This window comes from Idiotropiscis lumnitzeri, chromosome 12 (assembly GCF_059441095.1).
Source record: "Idiotropiscis lumnitzeri isolate Australia: NSW breed Sydney's pygmy pipehorse chromosome 12, RoL_Ilum_1.0, whole genome shotgun sequence".
Classification (NCBI taxonomy): Eukaryota; Metazoa; Chordata; class Actinopteri; order Syngnathiformes; family Syngnathidae; genus Idiotropiscis; species Idiotropiscis lumnitzeri.
The window spans coordinates 16804013-16821058 of record NC_142402.1 but is presented as its reverse complement, the minus strand read 5'-3'; the positions used below and the strand labels follow the sequence as shown (position 1 = coordinate 16821058).

The window sequence follows — 17046 nt, the reverse complement described above, 5'->3', positions numbered from 1 at the left end:
GTCAATCAAAGCACAATCACTCACCACCGTTGACAGATGCTAAGCTAATAACGCTAAATGCCAAGAAAGCTTGTTTTGTAACAACAATGTCTGGTCATTGTGGTCTTTATGTCGGAAATACGCAACAATAACATTTACAGTGAAGCTGAAGTTAACAAAATAGTAGAAGTGTCCTGGCTGTTCCACCAAGATTAATATAAACCATTAATGTGGTTGAACAGTCATTTTATTCTCCATGTTACAAAAGCTGGCATAGCGAGCTAACCAGTCTAAGTTACATAGTTACTTTCATTAATACAAAGGATAATTATTTGTCAATCAAAGCACAATCAATCAAAACCAGTAAGTCAATTTTCACGCATTGCGGTTATTATAATTACTATTTTGAAAGTGAATTTGACATTTTTTAAACCGCACGAGAGCCCCAATTGTCCTTTTTGTACATTTTTTTTCGTTGTGGTGTAAATAAAGTTGTTTTGTGGCTCTGTCTGTCTCTCCGTGCGTGTGCATGTGATTTCCTCACAGAAGGATTCTCTTGAGTGGGTTCCATGGCAACCAGACTCGAAACAGATGACGCAGGAAACAACAGTTTTGCTCCACTAAACTGCGATTTAAAGGCACTGAACTCGTTCACGGCTTGAATGAAGCCCACAGCCTTTTATTATATGTTTAGACAAAAACACTTGTTAACATGCACTCAAGTGTACTTGATTCATTTAGTATTTAAACGTTTTTAAAGGCTGAAATTTGCATTTTAATTTTGGTCACCCTTTGGTAACCATTTTCTTTGCTGTTTTGTTTTTTTTAAAAGCTTTTTTATTTACACATCAAGCACACACTGAAAGCCGGAAAATAGTAAAACTAATAAAGTTAATAATTTGTACGATTACACGGGTCAACAGGAAATCTTAATAAAAAAATGACTGATTTGAAAAAAAAAGTCATCTTTTATTCTTATCACATCTGTTTTTTCAGATATTTTTGTTCTTTGTATTTAAGTTTGACCGATAAAAGCTGGTTGGGAAAAGTAGTGTCTGGATTGGACAATGGCGTCATGTGATTAGTTCAGTTGCTTCTCATCCACATTTAGCAGAACACAATTGTTCACTTGTTAGCATGCAGGCAGCCTGTTGTGATGTTCATGGATTACTTACCAGCATCTCTTCTATCACACTTGCTGTGGGAAGCACTTATGGTTTGTATTGACAGTCTGTCAGAGAGAAGACCAGAAATACTTAATGTGGTAGTAGAAATTCTGCAGGTATTGAACAGCATTTAAATGATGGAAATGAGAAAGGCGACAGAATTTCCACCATTAGATTGATGTGCTCTTGTCAGGAAGACATTGAGAAAAAAAAAGTGACATTGAGACAAAGTGGCAAAAGCAGTGGGACAATGGATTAAAGCATCTTCAGAATTAAGAGAAAAATCAGTGTTCAGAGGATGGGAAGTGTCAGAAAACAATAAACAACAGACACCAACATTGGTTTTAACATCTCCATTTTAAAATAAGAAATCATACTTTAGGAAACATATACTGTGAATGTAAAAAAATATTATCTGGAAAGAAGACAAACAAAAAAATGATTTTACGTCATGGAAATAATAAAGGTTTGTGGGCTTACCTGATTCACACCCCATAACAATAGGTGGCGGTAATGCGCCTAAATTTGCCAAGCGACATTTAAACGCCACAAGAAGAAGACCGCTCGCTCGTTTCTGTCGGTTCTTGCAATTTCTGCACACAAACAAAACAAACGCTCTCCGCTAATTCGCCCAAATGCAGTAGGATACTGACAAAAGCCTCGACACCCGTCACTACTTGAAAGGACGAAGACATCATTCTTAAAGTCTTAGTGGTTGCACGTCCAAGCGTCTCAGCTAGCTTGTCTTAGCTTAGCTCGCTAGCCGCTAACAGCGACACTCACACATTTCAATGCAGTGATCGAGTGTGAAAGTGTTGCAATTATCGTGTAAAGATGCGTGAAAGGGCGACAGCAGAGCACGCCGATGAACTTGGTGGCAAAAAGTTGTTTCTTTCCGATATCTATTGTTGAGATGCTATCCTAAGTATTTTCATACAGACACAATCCATAATCATATCTTCTAAAGAACAAATAGACTTGCCACGTCTTAAGTTTTCTTGTTACGTGACATAGAACAGCTCAACACACCGCCAAGAACGATTAAAAAAAACATACGAACAATAATAGACATATATATGGGCACATTGTAATTGAATACTCGCTGTGCCGTTCTGAGTTACTGCGTTAGAATACTATCAAATAGTAAATGCTGACAACATTGTACAGTATTTTAAAGGCGACTAATCTGGTTGGTAGACTATGAAGAAATTTATAATTAAAAGTCAAGTATATCGTTTTTTTTTTTAATTGGTATGCGAGTTTACCTGAAGTACACTCCATACCAGTAGGTGGCAGTAATGAACAGAAACGTTATTTGCCGAAGAAGACATACTGCACTGCCTTGCTCTTTCGTTCTGTACGAAAACAAACGTGCTCCAATAAATAATTCTTCCCGAATTAGTAATGAACAGATTGAATCATCAACTCGGTATGTCCATTGATACTTTGTGGGACTAATTACTTCTTCGTGTCTGAATAAATTTGTCCCGGTGCCCGCTGAAATTTGTCAGGCTAGCTTAGTTTAGCTTAGCACCGTTCGCTATTCGCTAACAAAGCGATATTGGAGACCGCTTTGTTGACGACACGCCACTAGTAAAGAAACTGAAATCGAGTGTGATAATCGTGTGAAAATGTGTGCGAGATCGACAGCAGATTACGCCGAGCAACTTTGTGGGTCTAACGAAGACGACAAACGTTCACGACTAATCGCTGTTTTCAAGCAACCTCCATTCGGGCTCCTCGAAACAGGTTGGTTGGTTTGCACACACCTCAAAAAACATCTCTAAAACAGTTGTCGGCAAAATAACGTCAATGTCGTTGTATGCTTATCGTTTCAAAACCGTATATCCTTTATATCCTGACTTGAATATTCATGGTGAATTATGATCAAAATACATTTTGAACACAAAACGCAGTAGTGATTAGCATGACAGTTTGTTTAAGTAAATAATTCGAATCAGTTAATCACAAAGAATCATTCAATAGATTCGTTCCCCAAATCGTTAGCGCGCCCATCACTAATAGCTGCCTTGATGCCCGTGCTGGAACAATACAACTAGGGCTGCTGCAATTTATGATTATTTTCAAGAACCAGTCCTCTGTAAATTATTTTTTCTGATCTTAATTTCCATGCCTTCATTCACAAACAGGACTTTGTTGCAAATTGGCAGCATGAAAAATAATGCACAAAAATGAATTGTGCTTCAATGACTGGTTTTGTCCATAATATTGACAAAAATGTTTGATCAATTTCCAAAGTGCAGCACAATGTTTTATTTTGATTCAACAAAGATGGTCATTCTGCTTTCACAGAGGACTACAAAGTGCAGAATTTTTACTGTTGAAAGGCTAAAATTCTGATGATTTGGGCGATTAAAATTATGAAAGGTATCTAAATGATCAGTCAATTACAAAAGTAATTCTGGAATAATATGGTATTGGATTAGTTGAGATGGATCGACTAGTCCAAATCAAAAGTGTGTTTTTGTGTCCTGCAGATGTTGATGAAAAATACCTTCATACACAGCACCACAATGAGCCAGAGTTCCCTCACATCAAAGAGGAGGAGGAAGAAGAGCCCCACTTTAAAGAGGAAGACGCGCCAGAGACCGTAATTGTTAAAGAGGAGGATGAACCAGAGACCCCCCATGTGAAAGAGGAAGAGGAGCATGGTACCACTAAGTTGCCAGTGAGCTTTGCCCCTTTGAAGAGTGAAGATGAGGCTGAACATGAGGATGAGGAGGACAGTGGGGCGGAGCCTCCAAGCAGCTGCTCAACAGAAACTGATGCAGACCACCAGGGACCATCACAAGCACAAAATGGTGACACAACATCACACTTTCTTGATGATGATGATGATGATGATGGTGGAGAGTCTGAAGGTGCCATGACATGCCACACTGGTAACAAATGTGTTCAATGTGGGAAAACATTTTGTTCAAAAGGAAATTTGAACATTCACATGAGAAAACACTCTGGTGACAAACCTTTCACCTGCTTGATTTGTGGCCAAAGCTTCACTGAGCGAGGCACTTTGACAGTACACACAAGAACGCACACTGGGGAGAAACCTTTTGGTTGCTCATTCTGTGGCGAAAGCTTCTCCGTCAAGGCCAGTTTAACCAGGCACACAAGGACGCACACTGGGGAGAAACCATTCGTGTGCTCAGTATGCGGTAAAAGCTTCATCGAAAAGGGGACCTTGATCAAACACACAAGGACGCACACGGGAGAGAAAAGCTTTGTCTGCTCCGTTTGTGGTAAATGTTTCTCGGAGAAAGGCACTTTGAGAAAACACTCAAGAATACACACTGGGGAGAAAGCGTTTGTCTGCTTAGTTTGTGGTCAAAGCTTCACTGTCAAGACAAGTTTGACAAGGCATACCAAAACACACACAGGAGAGAAACCGTTCACCTGCTCAATTTGTGGCAAAAGCTTTGCTGCAAAGTCCTGTTTGGCAAGGCACACCAGAATACACACTGGAGAGAAACCTTTTGTATGCTCAGTTTGTGGCAAAAGGTTTGCTCAGAAGCCAAATTTAACAGTCCACAAGAGAATACACACACGGGACAAAGCTTTTGCTTGCTTAGTTTGGGACGAAAGCTTTGCCAAAAAGATGCCGTTGACAAGACACAAAAGAAGACACCTGAGGGGGAAATATGAGAAGGGATGCGGCCAATGAAGAAAATTAAAAAAAATTACAAAAGAAAATATTTACTTTTTTATTTTAGTCTGTAGTTTATTTTTTTACTTTGACTTAAGGACAGGAGTGAGTCAGCACGTGTCCGTACTTCTACTCAAGTACTTCCGTATGAGTACTTTGGCCACTACTGATTGTCTGAAGCATCTGAAAGATTATCCTGTTGACCAGGAATATCGTACGCAGTGGATCCTTCTGTCATTTTCCTCAAATGTTGAATAAAGTATTTACCTTTCCTTCTGTTTTCCATTTGTTGCATTTTATTAACGCTGAAATGGATCTCAATCATGATTAATTATACAAATAAATAAAATAGACACCAAGACAGTTCTCACCTTCCCTCCAGTTCATCAAGCTCAAGGAACCTCTCAGAGGCACTTTTTGAGACCATTGAGGAGAGATGACGGTCATGGACACTTTCACACCGTAAGACTTCCAGAAGTTGTTGGAGCGATGCAATAGGTGCATTGCAGCTGGAGAGGATGCTTTGAAGGGGAGGTCCCTACGAAAAAAGGCTCAAAACTTATTCAAGACACTTTGTGTGTGTGTGGGGGGGGGTTGTGTGTATATATATATATATATATATAAAACCAATACTAATTAAGTTGAGACATACAAAACAAAAACAATTTGCAAATCCTTTTCAAGCCATATTTAATTGCATACGTGACAAACAAGATAAGTTACATTTTTTTTGTTGCGAATATTCTCTCATCTTAAATTTAATGCCTGAAACAAAAGTTAAGAAATCCTAAAAAACATCTGTTTGGAACATTCCACAAGTGGACGGGTTCATTGTAAACAAGTGAGAGTCATTAATTGGCAGAAAATTAGACAGCAAAGAATTATTCGTTAACAAGCAAGAGTGGGCAAGGCTCATCACTTTTGAAAAACTGTGAGCACGGCCAACGGTTTTACGTTAATCAAGATATTAGGCGTTTTCATCATCTAAAATGCATACTATCATCAAATAATTCCAACAATCGGGGAAATCCCGGCACGGAAGCGGAAAGGCCGAAAGCTTGAATTCAGCTGAGGAATTACTAAACACTGCTTCTTCTCACGCCTTTTCAAACATGTATTGTTATGCCTTTTGGTTGTCTTTATAATCTTCTTTACAAATATTACACAAACAAAAAATATTACATCTTATATTTGAAACACTTGAGAAAAAAATAATAAATCGACATAATTACAAGACCATAGTTCTTTTGTCAGTGCAAAAATTGAAATTCAGTCATATTTGACACCAAATCACAGTCGTTTTTCAACTTAGAGTCGGTTCCTCCTTCTTTAAGCTTCAACAATTTCTGCAACACCTGCTTTACGAGATAATTTTTTTTATCTCACACACCGCAACTAAATGTTTTCGACCCGCTGTGTGTTCTTGTGTGTCTTATTAAACTTGACTTGTCAGAGAAACTTTTGCCACAATCCGAGCAGGCAAAAGGTTTCTCTCCAGTGTGTGTTCTTTTGTGCTTCATTAAATTGGACTTGTCTGAGAAGCTTTTGACACAAACTGAGCAGGCAAAAGGTTTCTCTCCAGTGTGTGTTCTTGTGTGCCCTATTAAATGATTCTTTTGAGCGAAACTTTTATCACAAACTGAGCAGGAAAAGCTTTTCTCCCCAGTGTGTGTTCTGGTGTGCGTTACTAATCTCGACTTTTGTGAGAAACCTTTACCACAAAGTGAGCAAGTAAAATGTTTCTCCCCAGTGTGTGTGCTTGTGTGGGCTCTTAATGATACTTTTTGAGAGAATCTTTTGCCACAAACTGAGCATGCGAATGGTTTTTCTCCAGTGTGTGTTCTTGAGTGTTGGCTTAAATTTTCTTTTTGAGAGAATTCTTTACCACAAACTGAGCAGGAAAATGGTTTTTCTCCACTGTGTGTTCTCTTGTGTTTTGTTAAACTTGACTTTTCAGAGAAGCATTTACCACAAACTGGGCAGGTCAAAAGTTTAACTTCAGAGTGTTTTCCTGTGAGCACTTTTAAAGATTTATTTTCCTCGCATTGAGAACATTTGCAGCATTTTTTGTTTGTGTGACACGCACTACCACCCTTGAAGTGTTCATCTTCATCATCAGTTTCAGAAGAGTGTAATGTAAAGTCATCACTTAGTGCTTGTGACGGTCCAGAGTGGTCTGCATCACCTTCTGTTATGTGTTGACTTGAGCCGCTGCTTGGAGGCTCCGCCCCTTTGTCACCCTCACGCTCACCTTCATCTTCACTCTTCAAAGAGACAACGGTCAATTGAAAATTGGAGATATCGTCATCATCCTCCTCCTCCTCTTTAATGTAAAGGTGCTCGTCTTCCTCCGTTTTAATGCGAGGGTGTTCGTCGTCCTCCTCCTCTTTTTTAATGTGAGGTGACTCTGGTTGCTCAGGATGAAGATAGTTTTCATTCACATCTGAGGGACACAAAAAAAGCAAGCACATTTGGTTTGGTCAAGTCACATCTCTTGCATTTTATTGTTTGTACAGGAGTACCTTGACTTGGGCCCACCGCACACAGAGCGATTCGTCAAAACCTGATTCGAACTGCAGCATCACAAAAAAAAAAAAAAAGCTGCTGATTCCTTGATTGAATGTTTCCGTTGTTAAAAAAATAAAATAGCACTTGGCTCATTATTTTATTTAATTTTTACTTATTTTTCCAATATATTTTAGCATGCTAAATTTCAAATTAAATGTTCCATATTCTTAAGAATTGAAAGATAACTGCAATAAAAAAACGGATGTACTTTAATTAGCATCACAACCAATCAAATCTAGGCCCGAAAAACTGCTTCCAATTAAGTCCACCAAAGCAGTGTTTCCCAACAGGGGCTATGTGGAAACTCCTTAAAGCTCAGATGACGGATGAAAATAACTATAGTGGCTCAAAAGAGTATTCTTGTTCAGTGTTATGGAGTAGAAACAATTCCAAAACCTCAGAAACACACAAAACATGATTCACTCACACCCAACAATTCAAAAACAAACTCAGCGTGTTTTGCAAATACAAAAACAGCATTCACAAATTAATGCATTTTGTTTTGCAGATAAGAAATCGATCTTTCAAACAAATACACCCGGCTTCTTGTTTTGCACATACAAACAAACATTTCTTCAATTTCATAAAAATATCCTTCAAGTACACTTAAAATATCTGAAATATAAAATATATTCTTCAAGCACAAAAACAGAACAACCCGTGAGTACAAAAATAATCCTTCATGTACAAAAAAGCAATCCTACAACTACTTCTGGCACTAATTTACACCCTTGCAGAGCCACACAGAAATTCCAATACACTTGCACTCCAACACAACAGCAGGTGGCGCTATTGAATCAGTTTACAGTCGTTTTTGGTTCAAGACGATTTGGTGAGATAACATCTGCCAATGACTGATATAGACATCAAAAAGTACATTCATTTTATCTAGGCTGGCAGTGCATGTCATAACTGACATAGCAACTGTCATGAACGATAGAAAAAGTCACATAGTCTGAGCTCTGTATTAATTATAATGAGCGTCAAAATTGTGGCTAACTACCAAGATGACAACAAAGGTATATGCCCGTGACCATAATGATATCATCTTTTAAGTTTTGCTTGCTCAATGTAGGCACGACCAGTGTAGTACTCCAAAGCGGCGACATTTGGTGAGCGTTGTTTATTTTATTTATTTATTTTCTTTATTTTAATAGTACAACTTGATCAAGTCTCTTCTACCAATCCATACAAAATATCAAACCTGCTGATGTCGCATCGGATGATATCGGTATCAAACATTACTCCAGGCCGCAATATCGGTATGGGATCCAAAGATTAAAAAAAGTGACACCCCTGGTTTATATTACATAACAAAGGGATCATTTCATTTGAAGGTTCAATGTGTTAATACGACTTAGAGCGGTGTTCCTTTCTTGAATGGTTTTGATGACTTAAAAATTGCTGCTAATAAAATGTATCAACTAAAAAAAACACGAGTACTTTTAATCTGATTAAATGTATGTACGGATGGAGTATAATAGTTTTGATGTGACACACATTTTTCGGACTGATTTTATTAGAGATGGCCAAATGTTTAGCAAACATAGACGTAAAGATCTGTCAAAAAAATAATAATATGGACAAAAACCGTTTCCTCTCTCACAAGTTCACCAGGACAATATGTTAACTAAAATACAAACATGCACATTTGGAACGCTCGAAATGTTCTTTATCAAGCAAATGAGAGCAAAAAGTCTGCTAACCTGCAGTGTGGAGCACAACACGTGACTGCTCGCAAACATCGCCCAGCAGTTGAAGACGTTGCTCCTTCTCTTCTTTCATTGCAAGAAGTTCCTGCTCTCACTACAGTGTCGGTTTGTGCAAACAATTCCAGACGAGAATGGCAAGTAATCCGCACTTGATTTCTGCGTGACGTCGTGTCGTTTGCCTCTCTTTGTTAGCGGCTAGCGAATTGAACTGAGCTAAACGAAGCTAAGCTAAGCTAACAGGAAAGCGGAGCATCAACGCGCGCCGAGACGCATTTAGAGTAAATGAGCGACGTCGTCGTCCTTCAAAGTTGTGATGGACGTCGTGCGTCGATGCTTCGGTTCCTTCAGCACGAGAGCGGAAAGGAAAATTTAACTTAAGGGCGTTTGGTTACCTAAAGAAAAAACTGCACGGAAGTACATGTGCGGCGGAAGTCGAGCAGGCCACACCCCGCTGCAATATGATTGGTCGCCAGTAATTTTCCGGAAGCTGTATTGAGTACTCTCGTCAAGTCACCGACACATGTCGCCATATTTTCTGCAAATTGAACCAAGAGATTGTGACGATGTGACGAAGGCCAGTTGAGTAAGTGAAACAAGTGGTTTTATTGAGGAGCTGTGGAAAGGCCTGACATTTCACAAGACAACTTTCTCCTTTTCCATTCCGTACATTCATATTTTATGTTGTTTTAAATGTTTGTAAATGGTGGTACAGGCAAAGACAATTTACACGTGATGTCATTTACACTTTTACAGTTCATCACAGTTTTTTTCTTGTGAAGCTTCAATGATCGCTGTTACCCGTACACTTGTGTCTCTTAATACACATCTTAAAAGAGAATCTTTTATTGCACACGCTGCAACTGAATGGTTTTTCTCCAGTGTGTGTTCGTGTGTGCGTCGTTAAACTTGTCTTTTCAGAGAAGCTTTGGCCACAAATTGAACAGGCAAAAGGTTTCTCTCCAGTGTGCGTTTTAGTGTGTCTTCTTAAATTGGATTTTTGGGAGAAGCTTTTGCCACAAACTGAGCAAGCAAAAGGTTTTTGTCCAGCGTGTGTTCTTGCATGCTTTGTTAAGTCTCCATTCTGAAGAAAGCTTTTGCCACAATCTAAGCAGGAATAAGGTTTCTCTCCAGTGTGCTTTCTTGTGTGTACAGTTAAATTATTTATTTGAGAGAATCTTTGGCCACAAATTGAACAAGAAAAAGGTTTTTCACCACTGTGTGTTCTTGTGTGCTTTATTAAATTGGATTTTTGCGAGAAGCTTTTGCCACAATCTGAGCAGACAAAGGGTTTGTCTCCAGCATGCGTCCTTGTGTGGCTTGTTAAATTGGACTTTTCAAAGAAGCATTTGCCACATACGGCGCAGGCGAAAGGTTTCTCTCCAGTGTGTGTTCTCGCATGGCTGACTAAACTTGACTTTTGAGCAAAATGTTGGCCACAAATTGAGCAGGCAAAAGGTTTTTCTCCACTGTGTGTTGTTGTGTGGAGTCTTAAATTTTGCTTAAGCGAGAAGCTTTTGCCACAGTCTGAGCAGGAAAAAGGTTTCTCTCCAGTGTGTGTTCTTGTGTGGCTTTTTAAAAGTCGCTTTTCAAAGAAACATTTGCCACAAACTGTGCAGGAAAACGGTTTCTCTCCAGTGTGTATTCTTGTGTGGCTTCTTAAATATCTTTTTTGAGAGAAGCATTTACCACAAACTGGGCAGCAAAAAGGTCTTTCCTCACTGTGTGTTCTTGTGTGAACTTTCAAATTCCCTTTTGAACTAAATTTTTTCCCACACTGAGAACATTTCCAGCTTTTGCTGTCAGTGTCACATACAATATTACCTTTTTCATGATCATCATCATCATCATCATCATCATCATGAGTTCCAGGATAGTGTGACACAATGTCGTCACTATCTGATAGTGGAGCTAGCTCTTGTTGTGATGGTCCACAATGGTCTGCATCACCTTCTGTTGTCACATGTTGACTGCTTGGAGGCTCCGCCCATCTGTCCTCCTCAGGCTCATCCTCATATTCACTTTTCAAAGGAGCAGCGGTCCATGTTGACTTGCGGATGTCATTTTTAACGTGAGGTGACTTTGGCGCTTGTTGATATTTTTCATTGACGTCTGCAGGACACAAGACAAACAAACACACATTTGATTGGGTCAAGTCACTTCTCAAGTTGATGTTAAGTTTTACATATTTTTTTCTACACCAATTTTAGATTTTGGCCCGCCACACACGGAGTGATCAGTTCGAATCAGACTTGGAGAGGGCCATCGAAAAACAAAAAAGTTAGATGATTAAATTGTCTATAAATCAATGAATTGCATATGTACAATATATTTTAATTTATATCCCTGTGTTAACAAACAGGACATTATTTCAAATTAAGCCCCTATCCCCTCCTTGAGCTCCGCCAGTGTCATTACCGAGGATTCCATTGAAACCCAAACATAACATGCGCACGGTACAGTCGTTATTTAGTACGAAAGTGAAAGTAAGAAGTGTGCCAACCTGATGTGTGGAGCACAACACGTGGCTCCTCACAAACATCGCCCAGCAGTTGAAGATGTCGATCGTTCTCTTCTTTTATAGTACAAAGTTCCTCCTCGTACTTTCGTGTCGGTCTTGCACACATTTCCGCACTGGAGCTCTGTTCGACGATGCTTCGTTGCTTCTCTTTTTCAACCGCTAGCGAGCTAAAATAAGCAAAGATATTCTATATGCTAAGCTAAGCTAACCATCTTGCGAACCATCAACGTGCACAGAGACGATTTGATCCGGACACAAAGGCGCAATGAATGATGTTTTACTCCCTCAAAGTCCCGTTTGGAGGCTGTTGTCAGTTCAGGAAAGATTAATCGGAAAGCGTTTAGTTACGTCAAGAAAAACCGTACACGGAAGTAGATGTGCGGAGAAGTCGGGAGACACGCCCTCCTACGATATGATTGGCTGCTTGAAATTGCGCAGAGGAGCACTTTCAGCAAGTCACCGAGAGATGTCGCTGTTTTTTGTTGCAAATTGAACCACGCGATGGGATACTTATATTTATAACAGTACTTGACTACGGTGTTTATTCTCTGTGAAATAATCATATTTTTATGTTTCTGATGGAATTGTTGAAATATTTGAAAGATACCTAGCCGCTCAACGTCGTCGGCTGTTTCTGCTCTGACGGCGGACGCGCAGGAGGTGCTGTGAGCTTGCGGCGGCCCAGAGGAGTCCAGGATGGGCAGCAAGATCTCCTGCTGCGTCCCGGCCACCCCGAAAGTCCACTCCAGACTGGATGAGGACAGCGTCGAAGCGGAACCGAACCTCCGGCAGGAGGAGACGCATAACCTGCAACACATCAGCGAAATCGAGAACTTGGGTGGTAACGTGAACGCAACATTTGTCAACGAGGTCAATTCGCTAAAGAAACGAGTTGAATGAATATCTCGATACAGTCAACAAATTTTGAACGTACTTTTGTATGGGGGGGGCGTGTTAATCTGAGGATTTTCAGTTCTGTCAAGCCGGGCAGCTCCAAGATCAGTCGCTCGGGTAATTCGGGTTCGACAAGGCAACCATGTGATCGCTCTCATTTAACAATGTTTTCTTGTAAGGGCCAGCTGTTCGTCGTCTACATTTTGTATCTGCAAAAAATGGAACAAGCTGGAACACAATTGTTGCTTTACGAGCAGGCAGGCAGGCACGGTGTTGTGTTCTTCATGCATTATTCACCAGTGTCTCCTCTTTCGTCTTCATTCAAGCTTCCTGTAGGAGGTGTGCAGTCATTCAAGCAAATCCGTCACATTAACAGCCCCCGCCCCAAATAGTTCTATAAGGATATGTATTTACTTGTATTCGCAAAGTGTTGGTTTATTTATTTTCCTCCGAGGATTAAGTACAACAAACATTTTCAAAAAGGAGATTAATATTTCAATACCAAAGGAATTTTACAATTGCATTTGAGCTAAACAAGCTATTGTAAACAAAAAATTAAATAAACAATCTTACTTTATATATTTGGTTAACTAATCATCATAAAACATGAGATTGAAGTTTCATTTAAGTAATGTATGATTGATGTCAAATAAAAAGCAAATACTACATGAAATATAAGAAAACATAATTAGCAGTAAAATGTTGCTTTATTGAAATGAAACAATTTTCCATACACGTTATAATTTTATATTAATCTTTTCCTGCATCCTTCAAGGAATCCAAGGGAATAACATTTATAGAAAAAGCCCAACACATGTCACATTCCCATTCAATTGGGATTTAATTTTTTTTTAATGTATTTTGTAACACAATGGTGTGTCACCAGAGTTGGACACGATTTTGAGCCCGGCAGATCATCCACAAAGCGGCACGATGTTCCTCAGCAAATCCATGAACGACGGTGAGTTTTTTTTTTTTTTTTACGTCAAACATCTCATGCATGTATGACAAATTACGCAATGTAACAGAGCACAAACATTCTGGATTGTCCCTTCACGCAATGAATCATTGCAGTATGATGTAAAAGCAGCACAATGTAACTTCGTCGAGAGGCCCTTGAGGAAACAGCTCAAGTAACGTAACTATTTTTTTTTTTGTGTGTGTTTTGCAGTGCGAGAAAGCCAGAAGATCCACTTCATCCGCTACGTGAGTTCGCGCTATCATCTCCAGCATCTTTCAATCACTTTAGTCGGGCCCTCTAACGACAGCGCGTGTGCATTAGCGCGGTCCGACCAGCAGGTGGAAGTACAGCTCGTGCTCCACCATCTTTCTTGATGAGAACACAGTCAGCAGGCCTCACCTCAAATACACCATCAAATGGTAATAAAAAAAAATGCGACTCATCAAAGCTGAATATTTTCAAGTTGGAATGGAGCAGAAAAATAAGATCAAACTATATTGTTTGATTTCACAGTGCAGCCTTGGCGATTTACTACCACATAAAAAACAGGTGAGAGGTTTAATATTGTCTTCGATGCCATTGATTGATCGAACGATTGGTTGCAGGGACGACAACGAAACGCCACTTCTGGACATTTTTGACGAGAGGCTTCATCCTCTCTCGGTGGGATGTCCACCTTGTTTTTTGTTTTTGTGTCTTTTTGTACATTGGGATTCAATTCTTCTTTTGGCCGGCAGAGGTCGCGGCAGGTGCACGCCGACTTTGACTGTCGGGACCCGGAACAGAGGCAGGTTTACCGCTTTGTGCGCACGCTCTTCTGCGCCGCGCAGCTCAGGTCCGAGTGCGCCATTGTCATGCTGGTGAGGAGCCAAGGCGACCTGAACCTTTTAACTGTTCACATTTGGATTTGTTTCCCGTTTAAAAATAATAACATATCGCAATATAACCATTCAGAACGTAAAGTGGAGTACATGCCAAAATGTGACATATCACAATGTAACATTTTGGAATGTAATGTAACTGTTCAAACGTTGACGTACCACAATGTAACATTTAAAAAGAACGACATTTGGCAATATTTAGCAACGTTACATCCAGTAAAATTATACTTTGTAATGTACCGCAATCCAAAATGGTGAAACACAAAATAATGTACTTGCAACACAAAGACGAATTTCCAAACACACACCAAAAAGAATAGGCACCGAAACATCACCACACATTGTAACGCAATTTTAGGTAAATCGGAACTGAACAAAAGGTAACGCAACACACAATGTAACCAAACGTACCCTATCACAGCATACCACACCAAATGGCATCATCACGCACTGTTAATACAATTCCTGTGTTTTGCGAGTCAGGTGTACCTGGAGAGGCTTCTGACGTACGCGGAGGTCTCCATGAGTCCCACGACGTGGAGACGGATGGTGCTGGGTGCCGTCCTGCTGGCCTCCAAAGTGTGGGACGACCAGGCCGTGTGGAATGTGGACTACTGTCACATCCTCAAAGACATGAGCGTGGCTGACATGTACGTTGTCATCGGCAGCCTGCGTTCACAATTAACTGAGTATACAGGATCTCACAATACGGAAAGTAGCGAGCAGTGGTCACGAGAAAATAGATGATGCATTACACCAATTTCGACATATGTCCGCATGTCCAAAAAGGCCATGAGTAATATAAAAAATACTAGCTTATCACAGTTGCCAAATCCCGTTTTACTTTCTTACTGTTATCCAGACTTTGTTGCGAATTCCAACGTTCACCATATAGAAATCCCTGTGACGCGATGCCCGTCTTGTCCGACAGGAACGATCTGGAGCGACACTTTCTGGAACTTGTGCAGTTCAACATCAACGTGCCCTCAAGTGTTTACGTCAAGTATTATTTTGACCTGCGCTCGCTCTCCGAGGCCAACGACCTCAGCATCCCACTGGAGGCCCTCAGCCACCAAAAGGCCCAAAAGTTGGAGGTACGCCCTCACGACAGACTTTGTCTGCTATGATCTATGTCCAAAATGTGGCAAAAACATAAGGCATTAATAACATAGTAATAACACATTAATAAAACAATGCCAATGTCATACTAACATGTCAATGACATATCTATCACGGTGCCTGCCAACAAACTAATTTGGAAGCTAACATCTTGAAACTAACACTGGAGTTAATGTGAGAAGCTAATGTTGTTGTTCTGAGCACTAACTAGAAGCATCTGTGTAGCTAACTTTTGAAGTCAACATTTAACACTGAAAAAAACTTTGGAAGCTAACATTCAAATTTATGTTTAGATTCTAATCATCAGAGAAAACCTCAGACGCTAACATTGGAGGTTAAATTTAAATCGAAAAACTTTGACACTAAATCTAACATAAGAATTTTAAAATTCGAGCTAATGTTCACAGTCAAGCCGCTCTGTTATGTTTAAAAACACAAAGCTGAACTTGCACCTTTAAATTGTGATGTTATGAAGACAAGGAAAGTGATCTTGCAGGACAACAAGTTTAACGAGAAGATGCCGTCATGTCTTCAGGCTATTTCCAGACTGAGTGACGCCGCGTTCAAGGACGCGCGGCGAGCCTCCCGCAAGCGCTCGGCTAGCGTAGACCACCTGGACGGAGACGCGTGGGTTCCTGCCATCCTCTCATAAAACCAACATGCCTTGCTACGCAGCCTCTGAGAAACAACTCAGATTTTTTCGGGGAGGGGAGGGGACTTTAATATTCCCCCACCATCCAGTGTTTCAGGAGTGCACCATTAAAACTGTTTATAGTGGAGACGAAGTGCTGCTGCCCTTGACTCGGAACGTTGGGGAGAATACTTTGAAGACCTAATCAATTCCAACGATACGCCTTTCATTGAGGAAGCCGAGTCTGGAGATGGCGTCACTCGTGTCAGGTTCATTTTAAAGCCAGCTTTACTTTTAGGACACAGAGGGACGATTTTGTACATTGAAATGTACAAAATTGTGACATTTATATCGCTGAGCTTCCTCAACTTAATTCTCTTCTTTTACATTTTTATCACTTCCCTTCCTTCTTGTGCGTCCCAATAAGATTGTCAGAACACCAGAGTGTGTCACTTTTCCTCAATCCCTTGGTAGAAACTCCAGATTTTTTGTCACGTTTCATTCCTCGTGTCCCAATTAAGTTTGTCGTTGTCACGTTTCATTTCTCGTGGCCATCCAAACAATTTTGTGCACATGACTCCATACTGTGCGTCTATATGAAGAGTGTATAGAAATTGATGGCAGAGCTTCAAAAGAGTTGGTCTCAACTTTCGTTTACCAACGTCATGCCGACAAGCTCACAAAGTGAACATCACAGCACGCTTGTTGTCTGGGTTTGGTCATGTGACTTTTGTAAGGTGAGCCTGAATTTTAGTCCAGGGTTCCTGCAGCTTAAGACAAATTAAAATTGAAGAGCCAATTCACAACGTTCACAAGGTCTTCTGTTGTACAAAGATGCTCCAAGACAAACACGAGGTGCATTTGCTCGCAAAAGTACCACCTAACACCAGATCGCTGTTTTGTTGGTCATTTGCTCGAATAGCAGAAGGTAAGAAAAAAGGGCGGGCAAATTT

General features: G+C 40.2%; 3 protein-coding genes across 5 annotated transcripts; 2 read left to right on the top strand and 1 right to left on the bottom strand.

Annotated features, from left to right (window-relative positions):
* Positions 1-1665: 1665 nt before the first annotated feature.
* Positions 1666-5085, top strand: LOC148326228 (uncharacterized). Of its 2 annotated transcripts, none has more exons than XM_088311736.1 (2): positions 1666-2574; positions 3644-5085. In XM_088311736.1, the coding sequence occupies exons 1-2, from the start codon at positions 2550-2552 to the stop codon at positions 4825-4827; spliced, it is 1209 nt and encodes a 402-aa protein (XP_088167862.1). In that variant the 5' UTR covers positions 1666-2549; the 3' UTR covers positions 4828-5085. The 2 variants fall into 2 exon arrangements, with proteins under 2 accessions (XP_088167862.1, XP_088167861.1); XM_088311735.1 differs by having other exon boundaries at positions 1668-2894.
* A 117-nt stretch (positions 5086-5202) lies between these two features.
* On the bottom strand, positions 5203-11999 carry LOC148326227 (uncharacterized). 2 transcript variants are annotated; one of them, XM_088311730.1, is made up of 2 exons: positions 9084-9567; positions 5203-7252 (listed from the first exon to the last, which is right to left on the bottom strand). In XM_088311730.1, exons 1-2 carry the CDS (start codon positions 9160-9162, stop codon positions 6192-6194), a joined length of 1140 nt encoding a protein of 379 aa, XP_088167856.1. In that variant the 5' UTR covers positions 9163-9567; the 3' UTR covers positions 5203-6191. The 2 variants fall into 2 exon arrangements, with proteins under 2 accessions (XP_088167856.1, XP_088167855.1); XM_088311729.1 differs by lacking the exons at positions 5203-7252; positions 9084-9567 and adding exons at positions 9695-11198; positions 11590-11999.
* On the top strand, positions 9647-16875 carry LOC148326226 (cyclin-Y-like). Its single transcript, XM_088311748.1, has 11 exons — positions 9647-9672; positions 12265-12448; positions 13388-13462; positions 13673-13707; positions 13784-13881; positions 13976-14011; positions 14068-14125; positions 14200-14322; positions 14827-14993; positions 15275-15437; positions 15998-16875. Exons 2-11 carry the CDS (start codon positions 12304-12306, stop codon positions 16112-16114), a joined length of 1017 nt encoding a protein of 338 aa, XP_088167874.1. The 5' UTR covers positions 9647-9672; positions 12265-12303; the 3' UTR covers positions 16115-16875.
* The last annotated feature ends 171 nt before the right edge of the window (positions 16876-17046 follow it).